The sequence below is a fragment of the Drosophila yakuba genome, chromosome 2L (genome assembly GCF_016746365.2).
Source record: "Drosophila yakuba strain Tai18E2 chromosome 2L, Prin_Dyak_Tai18E2_2.1, whole genome shotgun sequence".
Taxonomy (NCBI): Eukaryota; Metazoa; Arthropoda; class Insecta; order Diptera; family Drosophilidae; genus Drosophila; species Drosophila yakuba.
In genome coordinates, this window is record NC_052527.2 from 2,128,025 (window position 1) to 2,152,236 (window position 24,212).

Consider the following 24,212-nt stretch of genomic DNA (forward strand, 5'->3'; position numbering starts at 1 on the left):
TTTTCCCTCCCCAACCGCTGGCGTTAATCCATCCACTTCCACCAGGAGACGCTATCGGCACCTAGTTTTCCCACGCCGAGTTGCCAACTTGCAGCTGACGTGTCTGTCAGAATGAAAAGTGACTGACGAAGCACAAATCGAAAAACTGGTCGAGCGATTGGAACGAGCAAGCAGGAAAAGCCAAGGGAAAAACAGAAAACTCTTCCATTATGGCAGCAGAGGTCGTGTACAATCAGGGGAATCGTGATGAAGAGCAGTAAGTACGGTGGAGTTCCTTACTCCAAATTCAAGCCAGAGGACCCAATTTTCAACATACAAAAAAAAAAAACAATTGCAGCAATCAGTTCATCTGCCCCATTGTCTACACAAATGAGATGCCCACTCCTCCGAAGGATTGCAAATATCTGCCCTGTGGCCAGATTATCCGGGAGTACGGAAAGGAGCCGGTTTTGATTCACAAGCTGGAGACTCGCTTCTCGCAACTGTTCAAAGGGCTTCATGAGCTCTTCAAAATTGATTTGATGGATCAGAAGGCTTACGATGAGCTGCCCGGCAATGTGCAGCCAATGGATCCACGGGATGCAGCTTTGCTCAAGGACATTGAAGCCCTGGACTGTGGCTACCCCAGACGCAGTCACATCCAGGAATGTGGACAGATGTTCGCCAAGGAGCGAGTGCAGCCACCTCGTCCTCGTACTCGACTACAGCGTTCTGTGGCGATGCTCAGGGCTCCAAGCAACCTGGAGCCCATCAGCCTGGAGCTGCAGAAGGCGATGATTGATGGCAGCTTCAGGGATATTAAGAAACCCCTTCTCCGACATCCCACCAAACCGGGCAGCAATGCCCGTCCGGTGATGACTCTGCCCGTCTTTCCCGATACGGATTTGCAGGACTATCGCTTCGTTCAGATGAAGTTTGATATTCCACCGCACGATAACAACCAGAACCTAATCAAGGACTGCGGCAGCTGCCTGATCAACTTCCGTTACATCCAGGACATTGCGGAGACCATGGAAAAGGTTTACCTATCCGACCATCGCTACAGAGAGGAAAAAGCCGGGGATAATTTGGAACGCTCTGAGCGTTTCATACTCCGCGAGGAAGATGGTGTCATCTATTACGTAAGTGTGGACAAATACATCAGCTTGAGGCGGGAACGACCACGCCCCCAGGCCTCGGCCAACAAGTGTCTGCTGGTATGTCTTGAAAAGTCACTCTCAAATTTATGACATTGAATTTATAGACAAACTTTGCTTTTCCAGCAGGTCACGCGTGTGGAAATGGAAACAATGTGAGGGGTCATTGGTTTTTGGCAGGTTTCCTACTCGAAAACAAACTGCCCAACGATGAAGAAAAAGCTCTAAACATTTCTACGTAACTCTCGAAAATTGAAAGAAAATTTAATTGGATATACTTGAGACTTAGAGCTTAGTAAATGAAAATAAAAACAGGAGAGTGCTTCTTTGAAATTTAAGCTATGCTCTTTTTAAAAAGTTTTTCAGGGGCTAGATACATTTAGATTAAAAAATTTAAAATTCTGTATAAATTAGTGTACATAGCATTGAAGCTGTTTCCACAGTATTCGTTTGCGTTCAACATAATTATTGAAAACATCTACTTGCATTGAATTTTAACATCGAAAGTTGAGCTGAAATGTCAGTTGATTTCTGCGTTGGTTGCGAAAGTCGCGCAAAAGTTGCCAGGCAACAGGCTTCACCTGAAGAAGTGAATCCACGCCGCATTCCCCCCAACACCAGCCACGTCAAGTGCTGCAGCATCTTTGGGGCAATCCTGGCAAGAGCTGCCATGACGATTCCAAGGCATTTCCAGGAACTTGGTCACAAGCAAAGAAAGATATATAGTCAAGTATACATTCGCCGGCAAGAGTCTATGTGAGAAATAGACAATTTTTATGACGTTTCCTGCGAGCCACGATTTTTATTTTATACAATTCCATAGCCCAACCCCTGCCCCCCTCCGCCACTGTGGTTCACTGCGGAATCCTATTTCATTTGGCCAGACGCTCGGAATTTGTTGTGGCAGCGATTTGGCAGCAAAACCCATGCCATGCCATGCCATTCCATTCCATTCCCCACTTGCCGTGATGTCGCATGCAGCAGATGTCGCTGGGGGAACGGACAACCTGCCGCAATTTTGTTGGCCAGAAACTTACACGCGGAGGGGAGGGGAGGGGAGGAATGGGAGAGGGGCAACGTCACGTGGCACGATGGCTTAAATAGATTAGCCGATGCATTTCCTGTGGTCTGCGGAACTGTTGCTCTGCAGCAGCAGCAGAAGGCAACTCCACCGCGCCAAAGAGTTCATTTCGAAAATTTGGAAAAATAAAACGAGCACGTTGTGGTGCTTTCAAATCAAGCCGAAACTAATGTGCCAACATCAAAGGCAAACAAATTCAAGTGCATTGAGTCCGCAACAAATCAAAGACCCACTATTCTGCAGGACTTTCCCTTCTCCGCAGTTTCCATTTCTCTCAGCCATACATCAAAGCAATCAAATGGACCCAAGTGTATCTATCAAGGCGATAAGTAACACGAAAAGAAATTCAAATCCCGCTCAAAAGAAGGCGGAACCCGGGGGAAAAACAAGGACATCGCATCCCAAGCGTGTTCAGGATGTGCACTCAAAATAAATACATACCACTTACAACTTATTTCTACAAAAATGAAGAATATAATATGGCATTTTTATGTTTGGTAATAGATTAAGTAGTATATTAAGTATTTAAAGGTAGGCATCTTGTGATTAGTTTTATAATCTTATGTAACTTAGTTAATCGCCCATAAAGTTGACTTTTAAACTTCCCCAGCTGAACTTTTTTCTGCGTGTGGTGAAAGAGGCAACGCAACGATTTCATTTATAAATTGAGCTTCTGTTTTTTTGGCAGCAGCTAAGTTACGAGAGGTTGCGACTGGCTGGCAACAAATTATCGGCCTGGCACCTAGCCATTTCCCCTCATCCCCGAATAGACGCCCCAGAAGCCCGGATCGTCGTGCACATCCTTGACTGAAATGAACTCTTCGGGGTGTGCGAGTGTGTTTGCCGGCCTCAAAGAACTGACCAAGCAATTTGCCTGGCCCAAAGGCTAACCAACACCTCATCGCTCACACGGAGCCAAAGAGCCAATGGGCCAATGGGCGAGATAAAACAATGGTGAAGTGGTGAAGTGGCGAAGTGGCAATGTGGCGAAGTGGAGGCAGTGGGTCTGCACTTGGCCGGAGTGGACTCTCGCCTTAATTAAACAGATTTGTTTGCTCACTAGTGAGTGTGTGTTTTTCGACCCGACCACGCCCAATCTAAACAAAGAGTGAGTCAAGAATTATGGCAGCATCGAAAGGTCAAACCCGTTCTCGGTTTTCAATATCTATTGGCCATAAGCCTTCTATAAGGCTTATTCTACAAGGCTTCCACTTAGCTGGCCTGACCTCATAAACATACAACGTAAATTCCAACGAGATGACACTTTGCCACTTGCTAATCCTTAATTTGCAATAAAAAGAGATTCATGATCCCCATATCGTATCTGTGTTTTGCTTTCTTTTCCCAGCTGCCCAGCTACACTTCTAATATTTTACTGTCACTAAAAATACAACGTTGCCGTTTTTCGAAGACGTCTTCCAAGTTCAATTTATCCTGGTACTAAAACTCAAGCACTTGGCCGTAAAAGTATCGACCTAAAAGGTGTTTTTTCGCAGATCAAACTAAAAATCATGTAGTTTAAATGTTTAATCCCATAAATTTTTAAAAATCAGGTCAAGCAGATATATGTATTTTTGTGGTTTCAATTTAATATTCGTGCTTAAAATCACATGCAAAATGTACAAGCATGCACTGGTAACATTCTTATGGATCTTTAAGCTACCTGCCAGTCCGACAAATTCACCCAATTCACCCACAGACAGACAAAAAATAGCCAAGCATAAATCCAAGGCAACTCAAGTGCTGGCCATTTCGGGGGTCAAGTGTAAAGTTATACAAAAACGCTTAGCTCGGAAGGCTGAGGCTGAGCCTGAGCAGAGGAGAGGGAGCTGCCTTGGCCAGGATTTGTGCTGCGACATGGCCTTTTGTTGGAGCTGGCAGGGATGTCCGCACGAATATTCACATTACACAGCGTGGACAAGGAGCAATGAGCGAAGGATTCAGAGGATGCGAAGGATGCGGAGGAGCGACCCTCAAGTGGCAGCAGTGGCCAAAACGATGTCAAGTCAAAAATGAGGGAAAAAGAAACTAATTTCATAAGATGGTGTCAACTGCAACTTTTCCGTGAGAGGCTCTCCCCACGGCCGCCCCTCGAGCATTTTCCGCATTTTCCGCATTCGCCACTGCTCGAGTGCTCTCTGGACTGCATTAAACGGCCAGGAAAAGCCTGGAAAAGCTGGGAAAGCAGGGAGATGCTGATGATGGCCACTGCCGAGAGCTAAATGCACTGGCAGATTACCACAAACAAGGAAAAATTCCGCACGAAACCCCTAATGAGCCTCTTAGTTGAAAACTCATAATCAGCACAAAACTCACTCGTTCGAATATCCAGTGCACTGAAGAAAACACTTATAGACACTCTACCAAATTTAGTTATGAAGTTGATTTCAAATATTATATTAATTTTTAATTTTTTAACCCATTTTCAAGTGTATTCACATTAATGGGTTGCCATGAAAACGGCCATTCAAATTCTCGTATGCCTGATTCGCTTCTTTTAATTCAATCGCCTCATACACGCGTATGTGCACAAAGACAAAACAGTTAATTAAACCGAAAAAATGCCTCAATCAAAACTTTTGTGCCCATTTTTGTTGCCGCAACAAGTCAGCAGAATAATGCGTTGGAATGCCCACGTTGCCGTCCACACAAATAGAAGCTATGTGTATTAAAGCCCGCCCAGCCATTTAAGTTGCTTGGGGGGAATATGCAATGTTCGTTTCCATTATTCATGGGGCGAGGCTATTGAAAGGCCCCGGGGTGTGCGGAAATGGGGGCGGTGTGGGCGGTGGGTGGACTTTATTTATTGACGAGCGGAATGGCATGTAAACCACAAATTAATTGGCTTGGTTAGACACCGCAACGGACCAGAAAGTTGCATAAAACTTTGCCGCCTCGATTGATTGATGTGGCCTGGCATTTGCCAGGTAATCAGAGGCCAAGGAAACGACCTGGAAGCCAGGGTCCCTCTTGGCCAAGTTAAGAAACAAGTCAACCAAGTCCCTGGGATATTTATATTATTTTTCTTTCAATATTCCTTTAAACTTGCCTTCGCCGGCAAAAGTGTATATATGTATGTATGTGCTAGCTGAGATGAATTGGAAAGTTATTTTCCGCTGAGTCTGATAAAAATGGAAAAACAATATATATTTCAAGAATTTATGCTGGCCATAACTTATCGATCTGTATAGTTACCCCACTTATTAATTATCTCCGGTCCAATTTTGATTCACTTTTACCGCTCGTGGCCAAACTTTTGCCGACTTTTCTTATCCTTTCGCGTAATAAATTATATCTAACTCCCGTCACAAATCATGAGCTGCATAAACTTTACTTTCCAATCATGAATCATTAAACTATCGCAGAAGGCAGCTCTGTGTTTTGTGTTTCGCACCAAGGCCAGCAAAACAATTTGGCATCAAACAAATTAAAACTTTGGCCCAACTATTTAGATACAAATGCAAACGGATGGTCAGCCACGAGAAATTCTCGCAAAGAAAAACACAAATGCCGGAGAAAATGCAGGAAAGGTCAGGATTCCACGGGAAAAGCAAAAGAAAACTAGGCGAACTGGCGAAACTTAAAGTGCACGTACTAAATGTTTCCGGGGTCGTAAATCAAATTGCTGGAAAATGCCTCAGCGAGAAGAAAAAGTTCAAGTTTAGTATGGATCGTAAGCTTTTAGGATTGCTTGCTTTAATATTATTGCAGACAAATTTAAACTTGTTTTCATATATGCCCTTTTAATTCAAACATATTTTATGGTTTTATATGTTTTTTTTCCACATATTTTTTCTACCGAATTCCTTTAAACAATAGCTTTAATTGTGTATCCCACATTCATAGCAATACAAATCAAACTGAAGGAAATGCATTCTTTAAACTTCCAATTGCGGAAAATCCCACGCTCCAAAATTCCTAAAGTTCACTGAAAAAAATGATGTACTTTTACGTTTCTTCGTTACTAGGCTAAAATTTAATTTGCAATGCTGTTAATTGTAGTTATACCGCAGTTGTTTGACTTTTATTCGAACAGCTCCTACTGCCCTATTGCAGATTTTCCCAAAGTGAGAGCAAACAATTTTCCCGGCAAATTGGACAGCTGGCATGCAGTGCAATCTAATCAGATCTAATGTGGTGCCTCCCGCGTTTTCCTGAGCTGCAGAACCCTTTGGCTGGGGCCATAAAAAAAAACCCGCTGCGACGATTCCAAGGAAAATGTGTTAATAAAAGGACAAAGAGTCCCATGGAAACGGAAGCCAAGAAAATTGAAATGAATAGAGAAAAGGGGCGGCGGGTAGTTGGGCATTTGGGGCGTTGGGGCGTGGCAAGTGGTCGGAGGGCAAGTGGCTTAAAGTTCATTTGCAAACAATCGGCCGCCCGACGAACCCAGACAGTCTGGCCCAAAAGTGTATGCCATGGATTTTCCATCTTGCGCCCAAATTATCCGGATCCTGACCTTTTAGTCTATTTGCGTCTGCGACTGCGTCTCTATTTCGCCCATTGTTTACTCGTACCTCGCCTGCATTTCACATCAGCTTTTTCTTGTTGGTCAATCCTTAGGCGAATTTATGTTGTGTGCCTGTGTGTGGATGTGTGTGCGTGTGTGTGGCACAGACAGCCGCAGGCATTTCGATGTCCTTGCGCCACAAAAATGAAATGCAGCCAACAAGACGGGCTACAATGTCTGTTTGACTGACACACATGAAAGGGGGGTTTCGGGTGTTGGGTGGTGGGTGTGGTTGGTGTGGGGAGCTTGGGGATCTGTTGTTTGTTAGCGATGGGCATCCTTGCAAACATTGCACTTTTGGGTTAAGCAAAGCCAACGCTAGCAAAATTCTTTTTTGGCCAACCGCAAGACACACACACACTCACACACACACACGCAGTCGGCCAAAAGCAATTCCACTTTTGCCTTAAAATGCACGAAAAACGACGGCAACAAGAAGAACAAGAAAAACAGGAGAGTCAGCCGCCAGGAAAAGCGGCAAAAATCGGGGAAAATCGGGTAAACAAAAACAAAACTAAGCTAACAAAATGTACAGCTTTTATGCTTAAAATAAAGCGAAAGCATGTCACAGATAATTTAAGCACTAATAGATTGATTATGTTGAGCATTTTGATATTTTAAGCACTTAAAGAAATGCAGAGAATTTTCTCTTTGTGTAAAAGTGTGTGGAAGATGGCGAACAGCAGGGCACTATAACCATTTTCAGCTGGTACACGCATTACAAGTATTTTTATTTATTTTAAGCACAGCGCGGCAGCTAAAAATAAATGTGAAAGCGGAAAACAGAAAACAGAAAACGGCAGGCTGACTCGGAAAAGCAAGGAAAAGCGGAAAAGCTGAGGCTGAAGCTGTTCTTGTTTGAACTAGGAGTGTACAAGTGCACAAATATGGGCATATTTGCATTGCATGAAGCAGGAGGCACTCTAATGTGGCTGTATGAGAAAGGACATCTCAGAAGTCAGCCAGGATGTTGATTCTTAATCAGCATAACCAGTTTACCACACATGAAAAGGGGATCATCTGATTTCAGTCAAGGAGTTGGGGAGTTTCGAAAGGAGTCAACAAATTGAGGATAATTAAAATAAGATCTGCTACCCTATCTTTTCCTAGGCTTAATCTCCTGTTATTATTACAGAGAAAATATTGCAATTGTTTGTTTATTTATATGTCTTATGACAGACTTATAAATAATTTAATCTGCTTTCCAGGAATAGAATAATTTCCTTGGGGATGCCCACATTTTGGTACTTTCAGGCGCTGCCCAATCAATCATCGAAATGCTAATGCTGTTGATGACTTCATCATTCCCCTCCACACTCCTCACTCTCCCACTCATTCTTATCATTTTAATGCGAGTTCTCTATTCCCTGCCCTCAGTCACTCTAAATATAATATAATATAATACTGAATGCGTTGATAAATATCAAATCAAACCCCGAGCAAAACCCTCGCACAAGCATAATTTCGGAAACCTTTGCTGCAAAGCGTATTTCCCATTTCAGCATTTTCCGGCAAATAGTTTTCTCTTTTTCATGTGTGTGTGCCGGCTAACATATGTTTTCATTCCTTATTTTCCTGGGGCCTCGCTTTTTTATTTTTGTCTGCAATTTATTTTATTGCCGCAATGCAAAATGGTTGTGTGTGTGTGCGGTGTGTGTGTGTGTCTTGCTGGCTTGTATCCGTATGTTTACCATTTGTATTTGGCCTGTTTAGCTGTTGTTGCCTCGCCCCCCGGCTGTGGGCCGCCCTTCCCCTCTGTCTTATCCCCCACCCACTCTCGTTTTCCACTCACATTTTCCACCCCGCTTTTCCAGCCCACACGAAATGCTGACACAAATGATGTGCTGTCTGCATTTGGCCGGGCGCAATTAATGCGGCATCTGCTGCTGCTTCTGTTTGTGCCTCAGATGCTGCTGCGGCACTCACACCTGAATCTGCGGACAGATTGTGGCATGCCGCATGGCAGCAAATGCAAATTATTGTTGTGCTTTCGCGCTACTCCAAGCGAAAATAGTTATATTTCCGATGGCAACTTGGGAGATCTAATTAATTTTTCACTTGTTTGTAAGTCATTGTTAACAAATAAATATTTGCTGCACTTTTTATGAATGATTCATTAGAAAAGTTAGAAATTTTTGTAAAACCATAGCTATTTTATTTGGCTTGAAACTAAATTTATACGTATGTATATTTAAAAAGTGCTTCAATTAAGTGAACATTTCGAGTGGATTTTAAGCTATGGCTTACCAGAGAGCACAAAGTTTTGAACGAATTCTTTTTGGCCAGATTACCAACTTATATAACTGCATGCAAGTTTAAATTTAATCTGCGAACTAGATATGTGCACGTTGCAACATTGAAATGGCTTTCCATTCGATTTTCTGTGCTGATGCACTGCAGCTGATGTGTGAATTTTTATACTTGCACCACTAATTCCGCCTGACGCCGAAAACTTTTGCGGTTGAATGACTTTTGTGGCATGTTCTCTGCCAGCACGTGTGTGCCTAACTACACTCGCAAAAACTTATCACAGTTTTTGTTTTAACTACCCAAGAAAGTTTAGCCATTTGGATGAATGAGCTTTAAATGAAAATTTTATCACCTGAGATTTATGTGTGTGAAACAAGGGTATAGTAAACTGATTTTCTTGCAGTGCAGCAAGCCCGCTGTTGGTTCTGCGCCATATTTATGTTACGGTTACAAGGCTGCTTAAGTCCACATTAAGTTCGCACATCAGTTCCGTTTTCCTTACCGGCAGGAAAATATAAAGCGGCAGTCGGGGGGAAAATCGAGAAAAACCAAGCAAGTGAGAGCCAAATCGATGGCGGAAATGTGGCATTTTGGGCCTGAAAGGTTTTTCTTCCTTTGGTTAAAAGCTTTCGATGCTCAAACGTTCTCCCATACGCATATATACGAGCATCGCAAGTCAAACAAATCGTTTGCTAATTGGCAGTCATATATTTTTGACCTTCAAGCGCCACAGATGACTGTGGTTCAATTTAAAGAGCCGCATGCCAATGGCAAAAGTTAGCTTCCCAGAGACTCACATCACTCATACGCACCGTTGCCGGGAGGCAATGACTTTGATATCGCTGACTGCTGATGGAGAATGTTTTTGCAGCACCACGAACACATCGTGAAATTTAATTGGCTGGACTATACGACCCCATACATGCAGAGGGTAAGGAGCTTAAAGTTTTCCCGGACTCCCAGATGAATGCATTTTCCTGTCAAAGCAATGACTTCGTTAATGGAAAAAAAATCAGGCTCATCAAAAGGAGTGAGCAATAAAACCTATTTTAAAATAATAACCCTTCAAAAAACACCAGCCAGAGTGCAGTGCCACAAAAAAAGGCTACGAAAAATTCATAAAGTATATGAAGAATATATGGAGAGTGTGTGTGTGTGCGAAAATCCAGTGAAAAAAGCGGAAAATCCTAGTTGTAAAAAATGCCAGTAGACTGAGTACAAAATTAACATGAGAAAAACGTTTCGAGGGGTGGGGGGCAAAGGAAAGCAAGGGAAAAAAACGCAGCTAGAAATTGCAATTTAATTAATGAAATGCATCGCAGACTGCGAAAATATGCAAGGCAGATAGGCAACTGTATAGGAGGAGAGGGAAAATGCAAATAGCCGCAAAATTGGGGCCTGAGCTGCGGAAAAAGGAAAGTGAAAATTGCACAGCCGCTCCAATGGGGGAAAATTACTAGAAAACCAAATTAACCAAATTAGCAAGCTGTAAATTCAGCTCCACGCCTTTTGCACCATCTTCCTGGCCGCCAGCAGCTGCAGCTGCAGTGCGGAGCAAATTAATAAAGTTTCACATTATTAGCGGAGTTTTGGCCCTGCAAAGACGCCGCTCTGCTTCGTCATTTTCCATTTCCCATCTCCCATCGCCCATCGCCCAACTGGCATTTTCCATTTCCCAGCTTTCCCAGTTGTGTCTGACTCCAAACACGAGTCCTGCTCCTCATTTCGGTGCGCTGTTCTCCTCCGCTGGCCAAATTTAATTCTTCTCGTAGTTTTAAGCAGGCCAAAGTTTACTTTTTCTGTTTGAGTGTGTTATGGCCCTAAGTAAGTTGGCCAACTTGGATATTTTTCGCTCTTCGCTTAAATTATATGCGCAAGTTTTTTGGGCCAACAACTTTCGGGGCGATGCGAGCCGAAGTTTCGCTTAAATTTATCTTCCGTTTCCTTTGTCGCTAAAAGCGGCCCATATAGCGAATTTATATGCGCGCACTATGGCGGTGGAATGAGTAGTGCTCCTTGAGGAAGCACAAAGGAAATGTTAGTTCAAGAGTGAACTAAGCCCAGTTACCAACAGGTAAATAAACATTTATATAGCTTTCCATCTAATAGTTTCTGTTTCAACGAGTGTCAATGGCTCTATTAACTTGGCCGCTGCTGTGGGCATGAATTCACGCATATACGGACACCGCATTACGTTGACAGTCCGCAAAGGAAGATGCGACAAAAAACTAAAGCGAAAATGAACAACACACAGCAAATCCTGGTCACAGGACCTGCACACACACTCATACACACACACACACACACACAGTCACGAGGCAGGCAGGATGCTGTATTCACAACGCGTCGTACACGCAATTGACCTAATTTCGCCCCTCGAATCCTGCGAGCCTCGGAACTTTGGAACCTCAGAGCCTCGGAACCTCGCGTCCCGCCACGAGTTATTTCCTACTCGACGTTGCGGTAATGGTCGCCGTTTAGCTGCGGGTCCTGGTTTGCCGCCAGGATGCGGCCAGGATGTGTCGCGATGTGCGGCAGGATGTGCAGCTCGCCACCTCGCAGGATGCACTTTACCCAATATTGTATTTCCCGCTTATATTTTTCCATTTCTCCCCTGTCTGTGCTGTGTGTGCTGTGCGAGCTCGTTTCAAAAATTCATGGCAGCTTTTCAAGGGGTCTAGTCCTGTTGGTCCTGCCAGTCCTGCGCCCCTCCATCGCCCGTCCTAGTCACTAAAATATTTTACTACCTGTGTGTGGTACTGGCTGGTTTTGTTTTATTTGTATACCATGCTTTACATAATTAAGTTCTTGTCGATGGAAAAGTTTTTGACATTTACTCATACGAGCAGGCAACTTTTGGCTGCTGAAAATTGTGCACATGGCTCGAAATTAATTTCATGGCCCCAACTTGGCAACAGCAAGGACAACACACAGCCAGCCCAGAAACCAACAGGCAACACATGTTTTTAGAACGTGTTAATTAGGTGAATTTCTGAGATGAATTCGCAGCACACCTTCCACCAAATCAAGAGTGCACTCGAAGTGGAAGTGAGCGGGGGCCCAAAAAAGCAAAAAACTGAAAGTGGCAGCGTTGCAAGAACCTTGAACTAGTGGCAAATTGCTAACAAGGTCGCCAAAGTTTCCACAGGTGGTGACTTTAATTGGCGGCTGCCTTCAATCAAGCCAACCTTAATTGGCAAATGATGAAACTATGCATAGGGAAATTGAAGGAAATGAAGGCATAGTATATAGCCTACTAACTTGTATTCCATGGTTATAAGCCTTAACTATGCCAGAGCAATTGAATGGGGGAACCGAGTAAAATGAATGCGAATTAATGCGCTAATCAAGTCTAAGAACTTGGCCAAATTGCAGAGGCGTTCATATTGATTTATAAATGATGCACATTCCGCTGACATCAGCAGCAAACAAACTTCCAATGGGCCAACTTTCAGGGGCTCTCGAAATTCCGAGGGGACCAGCTAACCCCAACTATTCCCAACTATCTGTATCTAAAGTCCTAAAGGCCGCCCCCTCAAGGCCGTTCTAATTGCATTTAATTAGCTGCCACGATGGCCTCATTTTGCCGCTGTTCTTGCCGTTCTTGCTGTTCTGCTAACGCTGAAAAGTTGACCGACATAAATTTCATTAATTAGTTGAAAATTTGGCCGGCGCTTTGCAAGCAACAATTTGTGAAGATTTGTTAACGCTGCCTGGTCATTTGCCACCGGACCTTTTGGGCCATTAAACATAGGTATTTATGACTGGCAGGTCACTAAGTCAGTTCAAAATGAGCACTTGTGTGCAAGAACTTGGCTACTCAAGATCAACCACAAAGTGGCGGCCGAATATGAAAACTCTTGGCCGAAACATTTGAAAAGTTTTCCCCGTGAGACTTGGGCAACTTTAAGCGGCGGTGATAAACAAACAAGTCGTCTAATGTTCCACTTTCTCGGCAGGATTTCCCAGACATAAAGCTCGGGGATTGTGGATTGGGATTGCGATTGAAAGGAAACTCGTTGGCCATTGACAAATTCGGGACTGGGGGATAAATCAATTGAAAATATTAATGAATTATTTATGAGATAAGGCGGTGGGCAAATAAAACCGGAATAGAAAATAAAACAAGTCGGACCAATGGCAAAGCCAATGCGAAATCCCCTCGAGTGCAAGCCGCAAGAGGAAATGGAAGCAAAAAAAGAAAATTATTGGAAAAGCGAGGAAATAGCGAGGGAAAACCAAGGGAAAGGCGAGGAAATATGCGAAGAAAAACAAAGAAAAACGCCAGACCGAAACCAAAACCAAAGCTGAAAAAGAACGAACTGTAGAAAAATTACGCTGGAGACTAATAAAACAAGATTATTGCGGTAGAACCGCAGACAATTGGCATGGCAAGAGGGGCAAGGTAGGGGGGCTTTGGGCCCAAAACTAGACAATGAGCCAGGCCATAAATCAGCAGCCGCAGAACGCAGACAACTGCAGTCGGAAAAGTGGGAAAGCTCGGCAAACTCGCACGCATTTAAGCAGTTTTCCCCCAGCACGATGCTGCGCAAGATAATTATGCCAATATGGGCGGGCAATCCGAGCGGAAGAGCGGAAAAGCGGCAGACAGCACTAGGCTTTTCCTCGGCCTGGAAAGCCCCGGAAAACGCAGCGTGTAAATATTAAATATTGAACAGTTTCGGCACGGAGAATGGCATCCTAAAGCCGGCTAGAAATGTGTGTCCGGAATTCAATTTGGTTTGACACGTCCAAGCAAATGCAGTGGAAATTCCCAGCAGCTGAGGAAAATCAGTTTCCATCACAATCACTCACAATGAGATAAGCCAGCAGGAGGAAAAGTGACAAATATTCGAAACACCTGAAAATGGTGGCAGTAGTGGAAATTGGAAGGCAATATTAATGGCAAAATTAATTAGAACACATACTAACTGTATCCTGTATCCAGTAGAAATTTTATTGCTTTCGAGCTGAAATTAATTATAAATTTATTATTGGCTGAGGACAAACATATTACTGAGGTAAATTACGCTGGTAACGAGCAAATATTTGCCTTTCTTAAATTTAACATTTGGTTGCGCAAATTAATAAGGGATTTTACCATCAACTTAATTACTTTTATATGCAAAATATCAACAGAAATTAAAAACATGCCATCATTGATGGCTGTTTCTATCTTCAAATATTGGCATTTCCCCCATTTAACAAGGCCGCCATCATACAAACGATTTGTAATCAAAAGTTGTTAAATATTTATCGAACACTTAGACCAATTCAGCGAAACAATTCATTACCTTATTATAATAAATAATAATAATTATTATTGCTGGCCGCCAAACAGCAAACAACATTCATGTCAACAACTGCGAATAGAAAGTGTTCGCAACGAGAGTATAATGCAACTCAACCGCAGATCGCGGAAAACTCGACTCATATGGCGGTGAAAATGGGGGAAAACCCATCACTCACCGGGGGATTTTTACGCTCGAAAATTAATTATTAACAAATTGCTCAGCATGATAGCGAAACAAATGAATGGCTCGTGTTATTGTTATTATGACTGCTGCAGTTGCAGTTGCAGATGTGGCAGATGCTGCTGCTTGCCACTCGTGTTGCGAGCAATTTTCTGCATTATGTATTAAATGCAATTTGAACTATTAAAAGCATACTTTTAGCACACACACTTTGCACTGGGCGTTTGGCGTTTTGGTGGGCGTGGCCCGTGGCTAAATGGACGGCGGCCATTTCAGCTATTTGCCACGCACGTAAACATAATTTGCATTGCTCTGAAATATTATGGCAGCAGCTAAAACTATGCAGCACAGCATTTTCCCGCTTTTCCGCCGCTTTCCTCCTTCTCCTTGCTACACAACCGATGGCAAAAAGTTCAAGTAGCAGAGCAAACAGATAGAAAAGCACAGAGATGACCCCTGCATTCTAGCTATATGGCTTTTAACAGCTTTTACCAATAGGAATGGCTAACTGCTGTTGTAATTAAAATCAATCCAAAATATTTACCCTACTACAACTTGTTGGGAATAATTCTGAATAAATGCGGCAACTTTTGCGGCAGCTTTACCCATTTTCGGTTGCATTTTGGCCAGCGAAAATGCAGCCGGGTCAAAGGCCAGAAAAAGTGGCAGAACTGCTGAAAGGACTGGAGCACTTACCGTTGCAGAATGGCCAGAGTAGCGATTGTTGTTGCTGCTGCTGCATTATGCTAACAACTAACGCCATTATTATAATAACTGCGCGCGTCGTCGCCGCTGCCCTTGTTGTTGCTGCTGCTGTTGCTGCTGCTGCTGCTGCTGTTGCTGCTGTTGCTGCTGTTGCTGCTGCTGTTGTTGCTGCTGCTGTTGCTGCTGCTGCAGTTGCTGTTGCTGCCACTGATGTTGCTGCCACTGCTGCTGCTGCTGCTGCGACGTCGACATCAGCAGCATGGCCTGGGCTACGCGATTCGATGACGTCGACGTCGTCGGCGCCGCTGCGACGCAAAAATCCGCATAAATTTATATTGCAAATTTGTTTCGCCGCCCGTGGGTCCTTTTGGTCCTGTTGGTCCTGTTGGTGCTGTTGGTGCTGCTGTTGCTGCTGCTCCTTGTGTTGTTTAACAATAACTATTGCCGCAGGCATCCAGCGAGATTTAATAGTTTTTGCCTGTCGTTGAGTTTTATTTGCCAGTTTTCAGCTGATTTTTCTTGTTGCTGCATTTAAGTGCTGATGCTGCTGCTGCTGTTGCTGCTGTTGCTGCTGATGTTGCTGATGTTGTTGCTGCTGCTGCCGCCGTCTTTGTCGACTTGAGCAGCATAGTGCGCCATTCGACGCTGCTGCCGCTAATACATATACATATATATTTTAATGCTGGCTTAAACTTTTACTTTTGCTGGCCGGCCGTCAATGAAATATTTGCGCTAAGCGGACAAGAGCAACATTGCTGGTAGTGTTTTTATGGCTCAGCTCAGCTGCTGCTTTCGGTTTTATCTCGGTTCACTTTGGCTTTACCTCCGGTTCGCTTCACTGCACTGCAAAAATAAGCAATGAAGCAATCACTTTCTGTTGTTCAAAACCCCGCAGCAACATGGCCGAAATGGGTGGCAGAATGGGGCAGAAAGTGTGGGGATCTTGGGGAAAATGCACAGATTGAAAAGGTTGTGTGTGTGTGTTGGTGTGTGGGTCGAAATAGAGTTAGAGTGTAAAATGTACTGCCGTTTAATGGGCACTGCCGTAATAAAGATATCTTGCTCTTGTGCGGATTGAAAATGCCCCCAGCAAAATGTTTCCATTTGAAAGTTGCAAGTAGAAAAAGTAAGATGTGGGGGAGCATTGGAATTTTAGTTTTTGTTGATTTAAGCAGCTTCTGTCTGTTTTAATTGCCAGCTTTCGTTATTGTTTCTACTTAGGCTTAAATACTTCAGGCTTTGGGTGTTTGGAAATATGCTGTACATGCTGTTTTAAAACAAAAGTGGTTTTCTGGCAAAATAAACTAAATCTGATTGCACGCTTTCGATTATTTCTGCATTTCGGCAAAGACCCAGTAGAAATATTTTATATTTAAACAAGAGAATTGTGCCTAATCCATTTATTGCTCTGCATTTAATATGCCAATTTTCTAGATTGCCTGTTAAATTGAATTCCCTGCTTCGTGGTCGAATAGTCCCCACACTTTAATGGGTATTTTTAGGTAGGTCGCCTGTTGCTCGGCCCATCAACACTTTTGCTTTCCATGCTTTCGCTTCCCACGGGCGAGTGGGAAAGTTTCAAGCTTTCAGTTTGCCATTTTAGCTGCCACTTTCGCCGGCACTCCAGTTCACTCCACTCCACTTCGCCCCGCAAAGGACCTCTGTCCAGCACGTCCTTCGGCTGGCTGCCTCTTTGCCAGTTTTCCTTTTGCACATCAGTTTACGTGGCCATTTCTATCTCTCGCCCCCACGGGCTCTCTTGGCCATTTGCTGTTAGTCTAATTTAATTGCATTCGTGGCTCGTTTTGTTTTGCAGTGTGCAGTGTGCAACGCCCTGACCTGCCGGTGTCCTTGCTATCCTTGCTGCTCTGCATTCCTTTGTCAATGCCCCTAATCCTTATCAGATGCCAACAAAACAAAACAAAACAAACTAAAAAAACAAAACGAAACGAAACAAAGCTGACTAGCAAACAACTGCAAAAAATCGGCAGAACAAACAGAGCAAAAAAAAGGCGAATGGCAAATACCGAGGTCTTGGCTTATTTTCCTGCTGACCTCTGACCCCTTCCCCTGTTTTGCCGCCACTTTCACTTTTATATTCGGGTGCCGGCAAGGTAAATGATTTATTATCGAGTGGCGGCCGAATGGCGATTGCGGTCTGTGCGGCCATTCTTTAAACAAACCATCGTAATTAATGATACAGAAAATGAAATTCAGCACACACACAAAACTTTGCCGCAGATTTATTGCCTTGCACTTGAACCGAACAATAAATAAATAGTTCTAGTTTCTGGAAAAGGAGGTGAAAGTGGAGGCGGTATCGAAGGTGGGGGCGTGGCAGCAAACGAATGACTCTGGCTTGTCCGCTGATTAGCAAAGTGTGTGTTGTGTTGGCCAATGGCGAGTGATTAAGCTGAAAATGGCTAGGATTAATTAGAAACTAAACTGAGTGGAAGTGTGTGGCAATAAAACAATACTTCTAAGAAAGCACAACAAATGAATTGCATTTCTAATTTAAAATAAAAAATATATAATATATATATTTCAAATAAATGTAGCTCTTCACTAACCAATTTTCCACCCAATGTGATAAAGAATAAAAAAGGAAGGAGCAGCAAAAAAAATTCATGCATTTTTAAGAGTATAAGAGGTATAAGAGGCTGGTAAGAGGCAAAATAAAATAATTAAAAAGTTTCGTAATGTGAAGCTTAAACTTTCCCTTAAACGATGTACCTAAAAAAACGGACTCGAGATCTCATTAGGTTTGCTCGCGATTAAAAACCATTTTTCTATGAAGTTTGAGGTACAATATCAAATATTTATTTACACAGGAAACGAAAAAGTTTCCAATGACAAAGGAAGGCATGAACCGGAAATAATTTTCTGCCCCTCTTACAAAATGAACTTTAATCAGACTATGCGATTCCCCACAGGAAAGCCCGGCAAACCAATCAATAAAATGCCCTTTAATAATGTCGAAAAGAAGACCCGTCCGGGCGGCAGTCATAAAAAAGCGTTCCAAAAACGATATGAAATATGCTTCATAAAGATTAAAACCTGTTCTTACTCCACGGCCTGCGGCAACAGATGCAGCGGAATGTGCCAGGACACATGTGCGGTGGACCAGGCAGGAGGACCAGGACGACTAGACGTGAGTCCTGGCAACATTTTATTATCCTGGCATGCCAGCACGGACCACAAAGTGCGGCCAACAGCTTGGGAAGCCTTTCGTAGGCCACCTATGAGCTTTGCTCTAAGTCTTCTGGCTACACAGCAAGAAATCGGGTAATACATTTCCATTTGCTGTCACCAAAGAGGGTGTTTAATGTAAATAAAAAACTCGAAATGAAAGTGCACTAACTGGTACAACTAGTGATTTATTTTTCAGCTTCTTTTAATTATCTCTGGAATCTGTATTCTTGTCTATGACTTTTTCCCGTGTGTATGTCCATATGGCTAAGCGGCTTGGCCCAGGATCAAAAAATGCTTTAGGATGGGAAAGTGGAGGGCAGATCCAGGAGCAAGAGCAAGGAGCACAGAGCAAGAAGCTCCGGGCAGGATGTCTGTCAATAAGCGTTGCTCCACAAGATTCCTTCTGTTGCGTGTGCGTGTGTTGGTGGCGGGTTTTTCACAGGCGCGTGCTTATGAATTATTAGCATAAACAATCACAAAGACTCCCACACACACACACACACACACACACACACACACACACACACATGCGAACACGGCGGCGCACTAAGTCCTGCATGAATTCTGATTAAATGTAATGCGCTCAAAGCGCATACAAAGCTGAATGAATTATTGATGCTCCCTTTTCGGCCAGCCACGGTCATTAGCCGGCTAGCCAAAAGTGGCCAACGAAGCAGGCCTTCCAACTGAACTGAAAATGCCACCCAACCGCCGAGAATGGTCTTCATTATTCAGGATATGTCCTTGGGCGGGCGTTAAGCTTTCAATGTGATTAGGTGAGCCAAGTTGCCTCAGTTTGCCCATACTATGTACACAAGTACAAACGTAAACGTATAGATGTATGTTGGCTTCACACTCCATTAGAGTTGAAAATGCTGCCCGAATTTAGGCACAAAATTCTTTGGCTTAAATTCGTGCGGTTGGCGCAGACAACTTAAGGAACTTTTATTTTTTTTGGGCCCCAAGGCGCCGGGGGGAAAAAAAGCATTTCCCTTTTTACATTATTTATTCGACCCTTGACAGCCTTTTCATATATATTTTATACATTTTTATGCCTTTCCTCACATTGAAGAATTTTAATTTTCGGCGCGCCCAAGGACGAAGAAGACAGGATACTTTTGGGGAAAGAACAGGCCAGCTAAGCCATCGAACGAGGACGGTGTCCTTGCTACTTGATGATTGCTGCTCTTGATTGATTGGTGGCAGCCGGAACAAAAGTCCTTGCCAAAGTCAGGTGAATAGTCAGGTGTCAATCGTAAGCTGGGTTACAGCAAGGACACAACAGGGACACAACAGGACGAAAACACCTTTTCCCGACTTTTCCCAGATGTAAATGAGACTTGGAGCCGTCCTGATTTCAGTACTTCTGTGTCCTTTGCCGTTTTTAATTGGCTTATGAGTCAAGAGCCTTAGAATGACATTATTGCCAGAGGATTCTTTGTCTGCGTAATTGCTGAAGTGTGTTCAAAATGTGCTTAATTAAAAATGAAATTGGGCAAAGTCACAAAAGCGCCGTGCCAGTGAAAGTTGCTATTTTTAGTACGCGAAAAGGGGTTTTCCCAGTGCGCTGAAAATGTGTGGCACGCTTTAAGGGCGACTTTAATTAGGACTTATGCACATAACTACAGTTGCTGCGAGTTGTACAACTTTCGAAAGCCGGCTAATCCATTGAAAACAAAAGCGCGAACCACTCGTTGGCCCCTTAAAATCCCAAACACACAACTCCCACCACAGCAAACCAAAACCCAAACTAAAACCCATCCAGGACCATACATCCCATCCAAACCAAACCAAACCAAACCAAGCCACGCCAAAACCCATCCAAACAAACCAGTGCAGAACAAACTCGAGCACTTCTCCTGCACTTGTACACGGCCAAAAGGGCTGGCATTAGAGCCATCAACGCGGCCCGATTGCATGTTTGGGCCACATTTTGGCCTAGCTCTACTACACACACACAAACACACACACACATGCTTACACACGTGCACGGCGAGAAAATGCGTGTTGTATCTAATTAGGGATCTTAATGATTTATTGAATTTTGTATTTTTTATGCCCCAATTTCCGCCGCCTTTGAAATCAGTTAATCTAATTCTGGCCATTAGCATAAGCCTGCTTGATTTACTATATTTATTTATGGCTCTTTTTATGCAATTACCAATCATTTCAATTAACAAAATAATGCAAGCTCACATGTTGGACAATGGAAAACCTAATGTAATGTATTAAAGTAATATCCTCTAATTTATTCAATTTGTGTTTCATGACAATCAGATATTGCAGCCATAGTGATTTAATATAATTTGTGGGTTTTTGTGTTATGACTAGTTTATTTCCAATTGCCTATCTATTTTTAATAGTTAGTCAGCGACCATTGAAAAATATATTACAAATAATTTTGTTGACATTTCCAACAACACGCAAATAACCGGCAATATCTCAGCACATTTCTGTGGAATAGCTTAAGCTATGCACCTTTTTATATGCGCTATTATTTTTCCACGTGCCTCATCTATCTGCTATAAAAAAGGAAATTGCTTGACGATTTTCGCGTCATTTTCCGACCTCACTTGGGGCATGAAACCAGTGCCCTGCCCATCCTTCTATTCCCACGCCTGGCTGAGCATAAATCACACGAAGGACGAAAGGAGGAATATGTGTTTTGTGTTCGGTGTTCAGAGTTCAGTGTTTAGTGTTCAGTGTTCAATGCTCGATGTTTGTTTTTTAGTGGGAATTCGGCACATTTTGCTGCATACTTTGGGGCGCCAAAGGGCTGCTTGCAATTGACAGTTTATTTATTCATTTTGACAGTTTTATGGACACGCACGAATGAATCGGCGATTAGGGGGCTTCATTTCATGGTTAATCCGTTACAAATGTCAACTGTCAATTGGCTGGTTTTGTTTTACCAGCCACCCCATTGACATAATCCGAAAAATCCCCCCATAATGGGCATTCTTAAACAAGCCTAATTGCAGTTGCATGTTAAGCAGATTAAATATGCAAAATCCTAGTTTATACGGCTGACATTTGACACAGTTGCTTATTGTTATTGCTGTCCTCCATCTGATATCTGCTATCAGTTATCTGTAGTGTGTTATCTGCTGTTTGTTCCTTGTTATTGTTTTTGCAGTCTGCTGATTGACAATGACGTGCCATTGATTGGCGAAAGGAGCGGGAAAAGTTGCACACACAATGTTTGGCGGGTGCGATGTGCCCACGACCACAATACAACATCGCACAATTGATGACAATCGACACTGTTCATGAATATTTAAATTTCTATTGTTGTTTCCCGCTCTGCACTCGCATTGCACGGGGCCATTGAAAAGTCCGCTTTCCGGCGAATCTTCTCGTTAACGCACTTCAAAATTACGCCTTTTGCTTCGGTCGCCGGAAAAGTCGGAAAACACGGGAAAACACGGTGAAACTCGAAAAACCGCCTGACCCACTCGAATTACCGTTCGGTGCGTTGGCGGAAAGGACTCGAGGTCGCGAGTGTGTGGCACTTCCGCAGCCCCTGGTTGCCGTCACAATACTGAGATCGGCGGCATGAACTATAGCGGCTACAGCCAAAGGCGAAGGTAAAAGCGAAGGCTTCCGAGTCACGACAAAAAAAAAAAAGAAAAACCGACTAGGACAACAACACGAACGTGACACACACACACACAGGCAATCAGCTGCACGCACACAGTGACGAGTCGGTAAAGCTTGTAAGGACCCCAATTCGCCGCACTCCGAATGTGTGTTAAAGCTTCGTGAAAATCTGGGGAAATGATTTCCCCCAAATGTCAAAGGGCCATAGTGCGCTTTCATAAATTTTAAATTAGTAAAACTTTACTTAATTTGTTAAATATATTTATTTCTAACCAATAGCCCTTATAATCACATCTTCTATGTATTTATCATACATTATTTATTAATATATAATTAATTCAGTTTAAGCAAACATTTAGATGTTTATAATCATCTTTTAATCTTTTAGGTTTACCATTTTCTTCCCCTGCTTAAACCGCAAATATCCTGCACTGCTTTCTTTTATATTAAGTGCAAAGGAATATATTTCCTTAGTTTATTATCAAAGGATCTTTTAGCACATGTGGGAAATGCTTCTATTCATGGTCTAAAAATTTCCTTTTAGTATCATTTTCCCTGCACTGCTTTCCAGGATGCTCGGTCTAAAAAGTACTTCCAGTAGTCTAATAAATATCCTTGTTGAGATGTCCTTGCTCTTTGGCCTTCGGAAAATATCCCTCTAGTGGCTTACTGCTTTTCATGAACCTCTTGAACTAAATAATCCTGCAATCCATTAGTACGTGAACTGCTTCTTTTTAGAGCGATAAAATCCCTTTATTCTGTACGTTGAGTTACCCCTTAAGTTTTCGCTCCATTTCAAAAACAATTCTTGAAATTTGGGAGAAGTTCATATATGTTAAATAGGAATAGGTTTCTAAAATATATTAGGCTAACCTTTTTTTTGTAAAACCCAATGCTTAGATGATGGAAAATTAAATAATTATAATTTTAAAATATTGCTTAATACTTTTATAATCAATATCAGCCGTTTAAAACCAATTTAATCCAAGAATTATAGATCTAAAACTTTAATGAACTTGATATGAATTTACTAATGCCCATATATCAACTATCTATATATAATATGCCTAAGCCGCTCTTAATAATTTATAATCGATTGTATTTGGAGCTTAATCAATTTAAGCCACCAATTTGCAGACACCTCCAATCATTCCGCAACCATTTTCCTGCTTTCCCACCCCCTTTTACACCCAACCACCCAACCCAGCCCACATTCCATTGACATTTAGCATTCGAAAGAGTGAAAGCCGCCGTCTATCTATCGGCTTTCTCTGCCCCTCACTTTCACTCAAGGTGAACTCAATTGAATTCTCAACATTTGCACATCAATTATTTCACAAGCAGCCAGTCTGTTTTTTTTTTCTATGCCGCGGAAAAAAAAACGCAGCGCAGTCGGAAAAAATGAAAATAAATCCAAGCGTGGAAAAATCAGCCAGGCAAAAACTGCATTGCTCCTGCAGATCCTTCGCTGCCTCCACCTGCGGCTATCCTTTTTTTCCCAGCCACCCGCATTGCAGATTCAATGTCAAAAATTTGACAAACTCAACAAGAAGCGAAAAGAAAAACAAAGAACGGAACAAAACCAGAGCAGCTAGGAGAATTTTCCCAGTTTCCCAGGGATTTTCGTTGACGAATTTGTGGCAGGTTCATAAATCCAAACAAGCAACAACTAACTAACTAGAAGAAGACGATGACGCCGACTGGCGTGAAGAACAACAGGCATTAAAAAATCAGAAATCAGAAAAACCCCAAAAATATTGCACAGCAAAAAGCCATCAAAAAGTTCAAAGTATTTTTATTGACTTAACATTTGGGAAAACTCCAAAAATAAAACAAGTGATTGTTTGTGTTTCTCCAGCTAAATGATAACGTTTGTTTTTATGGTTTTAATGTAATGTATTTCTAATGTATTTTTAGTAAATTTAAATTTTCCCATCGGTGTTGGACAAATTCGTTGTATTTTTGGCGGCAAAATAGAGAACTTGAGCGGGAAAAGCGAAAAAAAAATGCCATACAAATCGAGAACTCGACACAAAAGTCGCTCTCAAAATTTATTCAGTCAGCGTCGAAGTTCATTTGAGTGTCATAAATCAGTTGGCCCCAGCAGAACCAGAGCCACCCACCCAGAACCACCCCGCACCACCCACGCCGGGGAAAGTCGGAAAATGTGTGAGGCTGCAGGGAAAAGGGAGCAGTAAAGAGAAGGGGAAGGGCTGGAAAGGAGGCAGGGGCATATATATAAATGACAACTTTGACTATTGGCT

At 42.7% G+C, this 24,212-nt stretch overlaps 2 protein-coding genes across 7 annotated transcripts in view; one reads left to right on the forward strand and one right to left on the reverse strand.

Moving 5' to 3' along the window:
• The window catches only part of LOC6526501, a 43,881-nt gene extending 21,951 nt beyond the window's left edge, over window positions 1-21,930 (reverse strand). For 2 of the 5 annotated variants that reach the window (XR_005560081.2, XM_039370518.2), the window contains exons 1-2: window positions 21,813-21,930; window positions 15,148-15,999 (exon numbers count right to left, since the gene is read on the reverse strand). Coding sequence is in view for 4 of the 5 variants with exons in the window: in XM_039370518.2 (XP_039226452.1) it covers window positions 15,148-15,610 (463 nt within the window). In the remaining variant the exon portion in view is untranslated. Of the gene's footprint in view, window positions 1-15,147; window positions 16,000-21,107; window positions 21,123-21,178; window positions 21,336-21,716 lie in introns of those variants that run through there. The other 3 variants (XM_039370519.2, XM_039370520.2, XM_039370521.2) reach the window with 3 other exon arrangements.
• Window positions 84-1,474, forward strand: LOC6526502. Of its 2 annotated transcripts, none has more exons than XM_015197931.2 (3): window positions 84-256; window positions 338-1,196; window positions 1,263-1,474. In XM_015197931.2, the coding sequence occupies exons 1-3, from the start codon at window positions 210-212 to the stop codon at window positions 1,293-1,295; spliced, it is 939 nt and encodes a 312-aa protein (XP_015053417.1). In that variant the 5' UTR covers window positions 84-209; the 3' UTR covers window positions 1,296-1,474. The 2 variants fall into 2 exon arrangements, with proteins under 2 accessions (XP_015053417.1, XP_002087613.1); XM_002087577.4 differs by having other exon boundaries at window positions 114-256; window positions 1,266-1,474.
• Window positions 21,931-24,212: the final 2,282 nt, after the last annotated feature.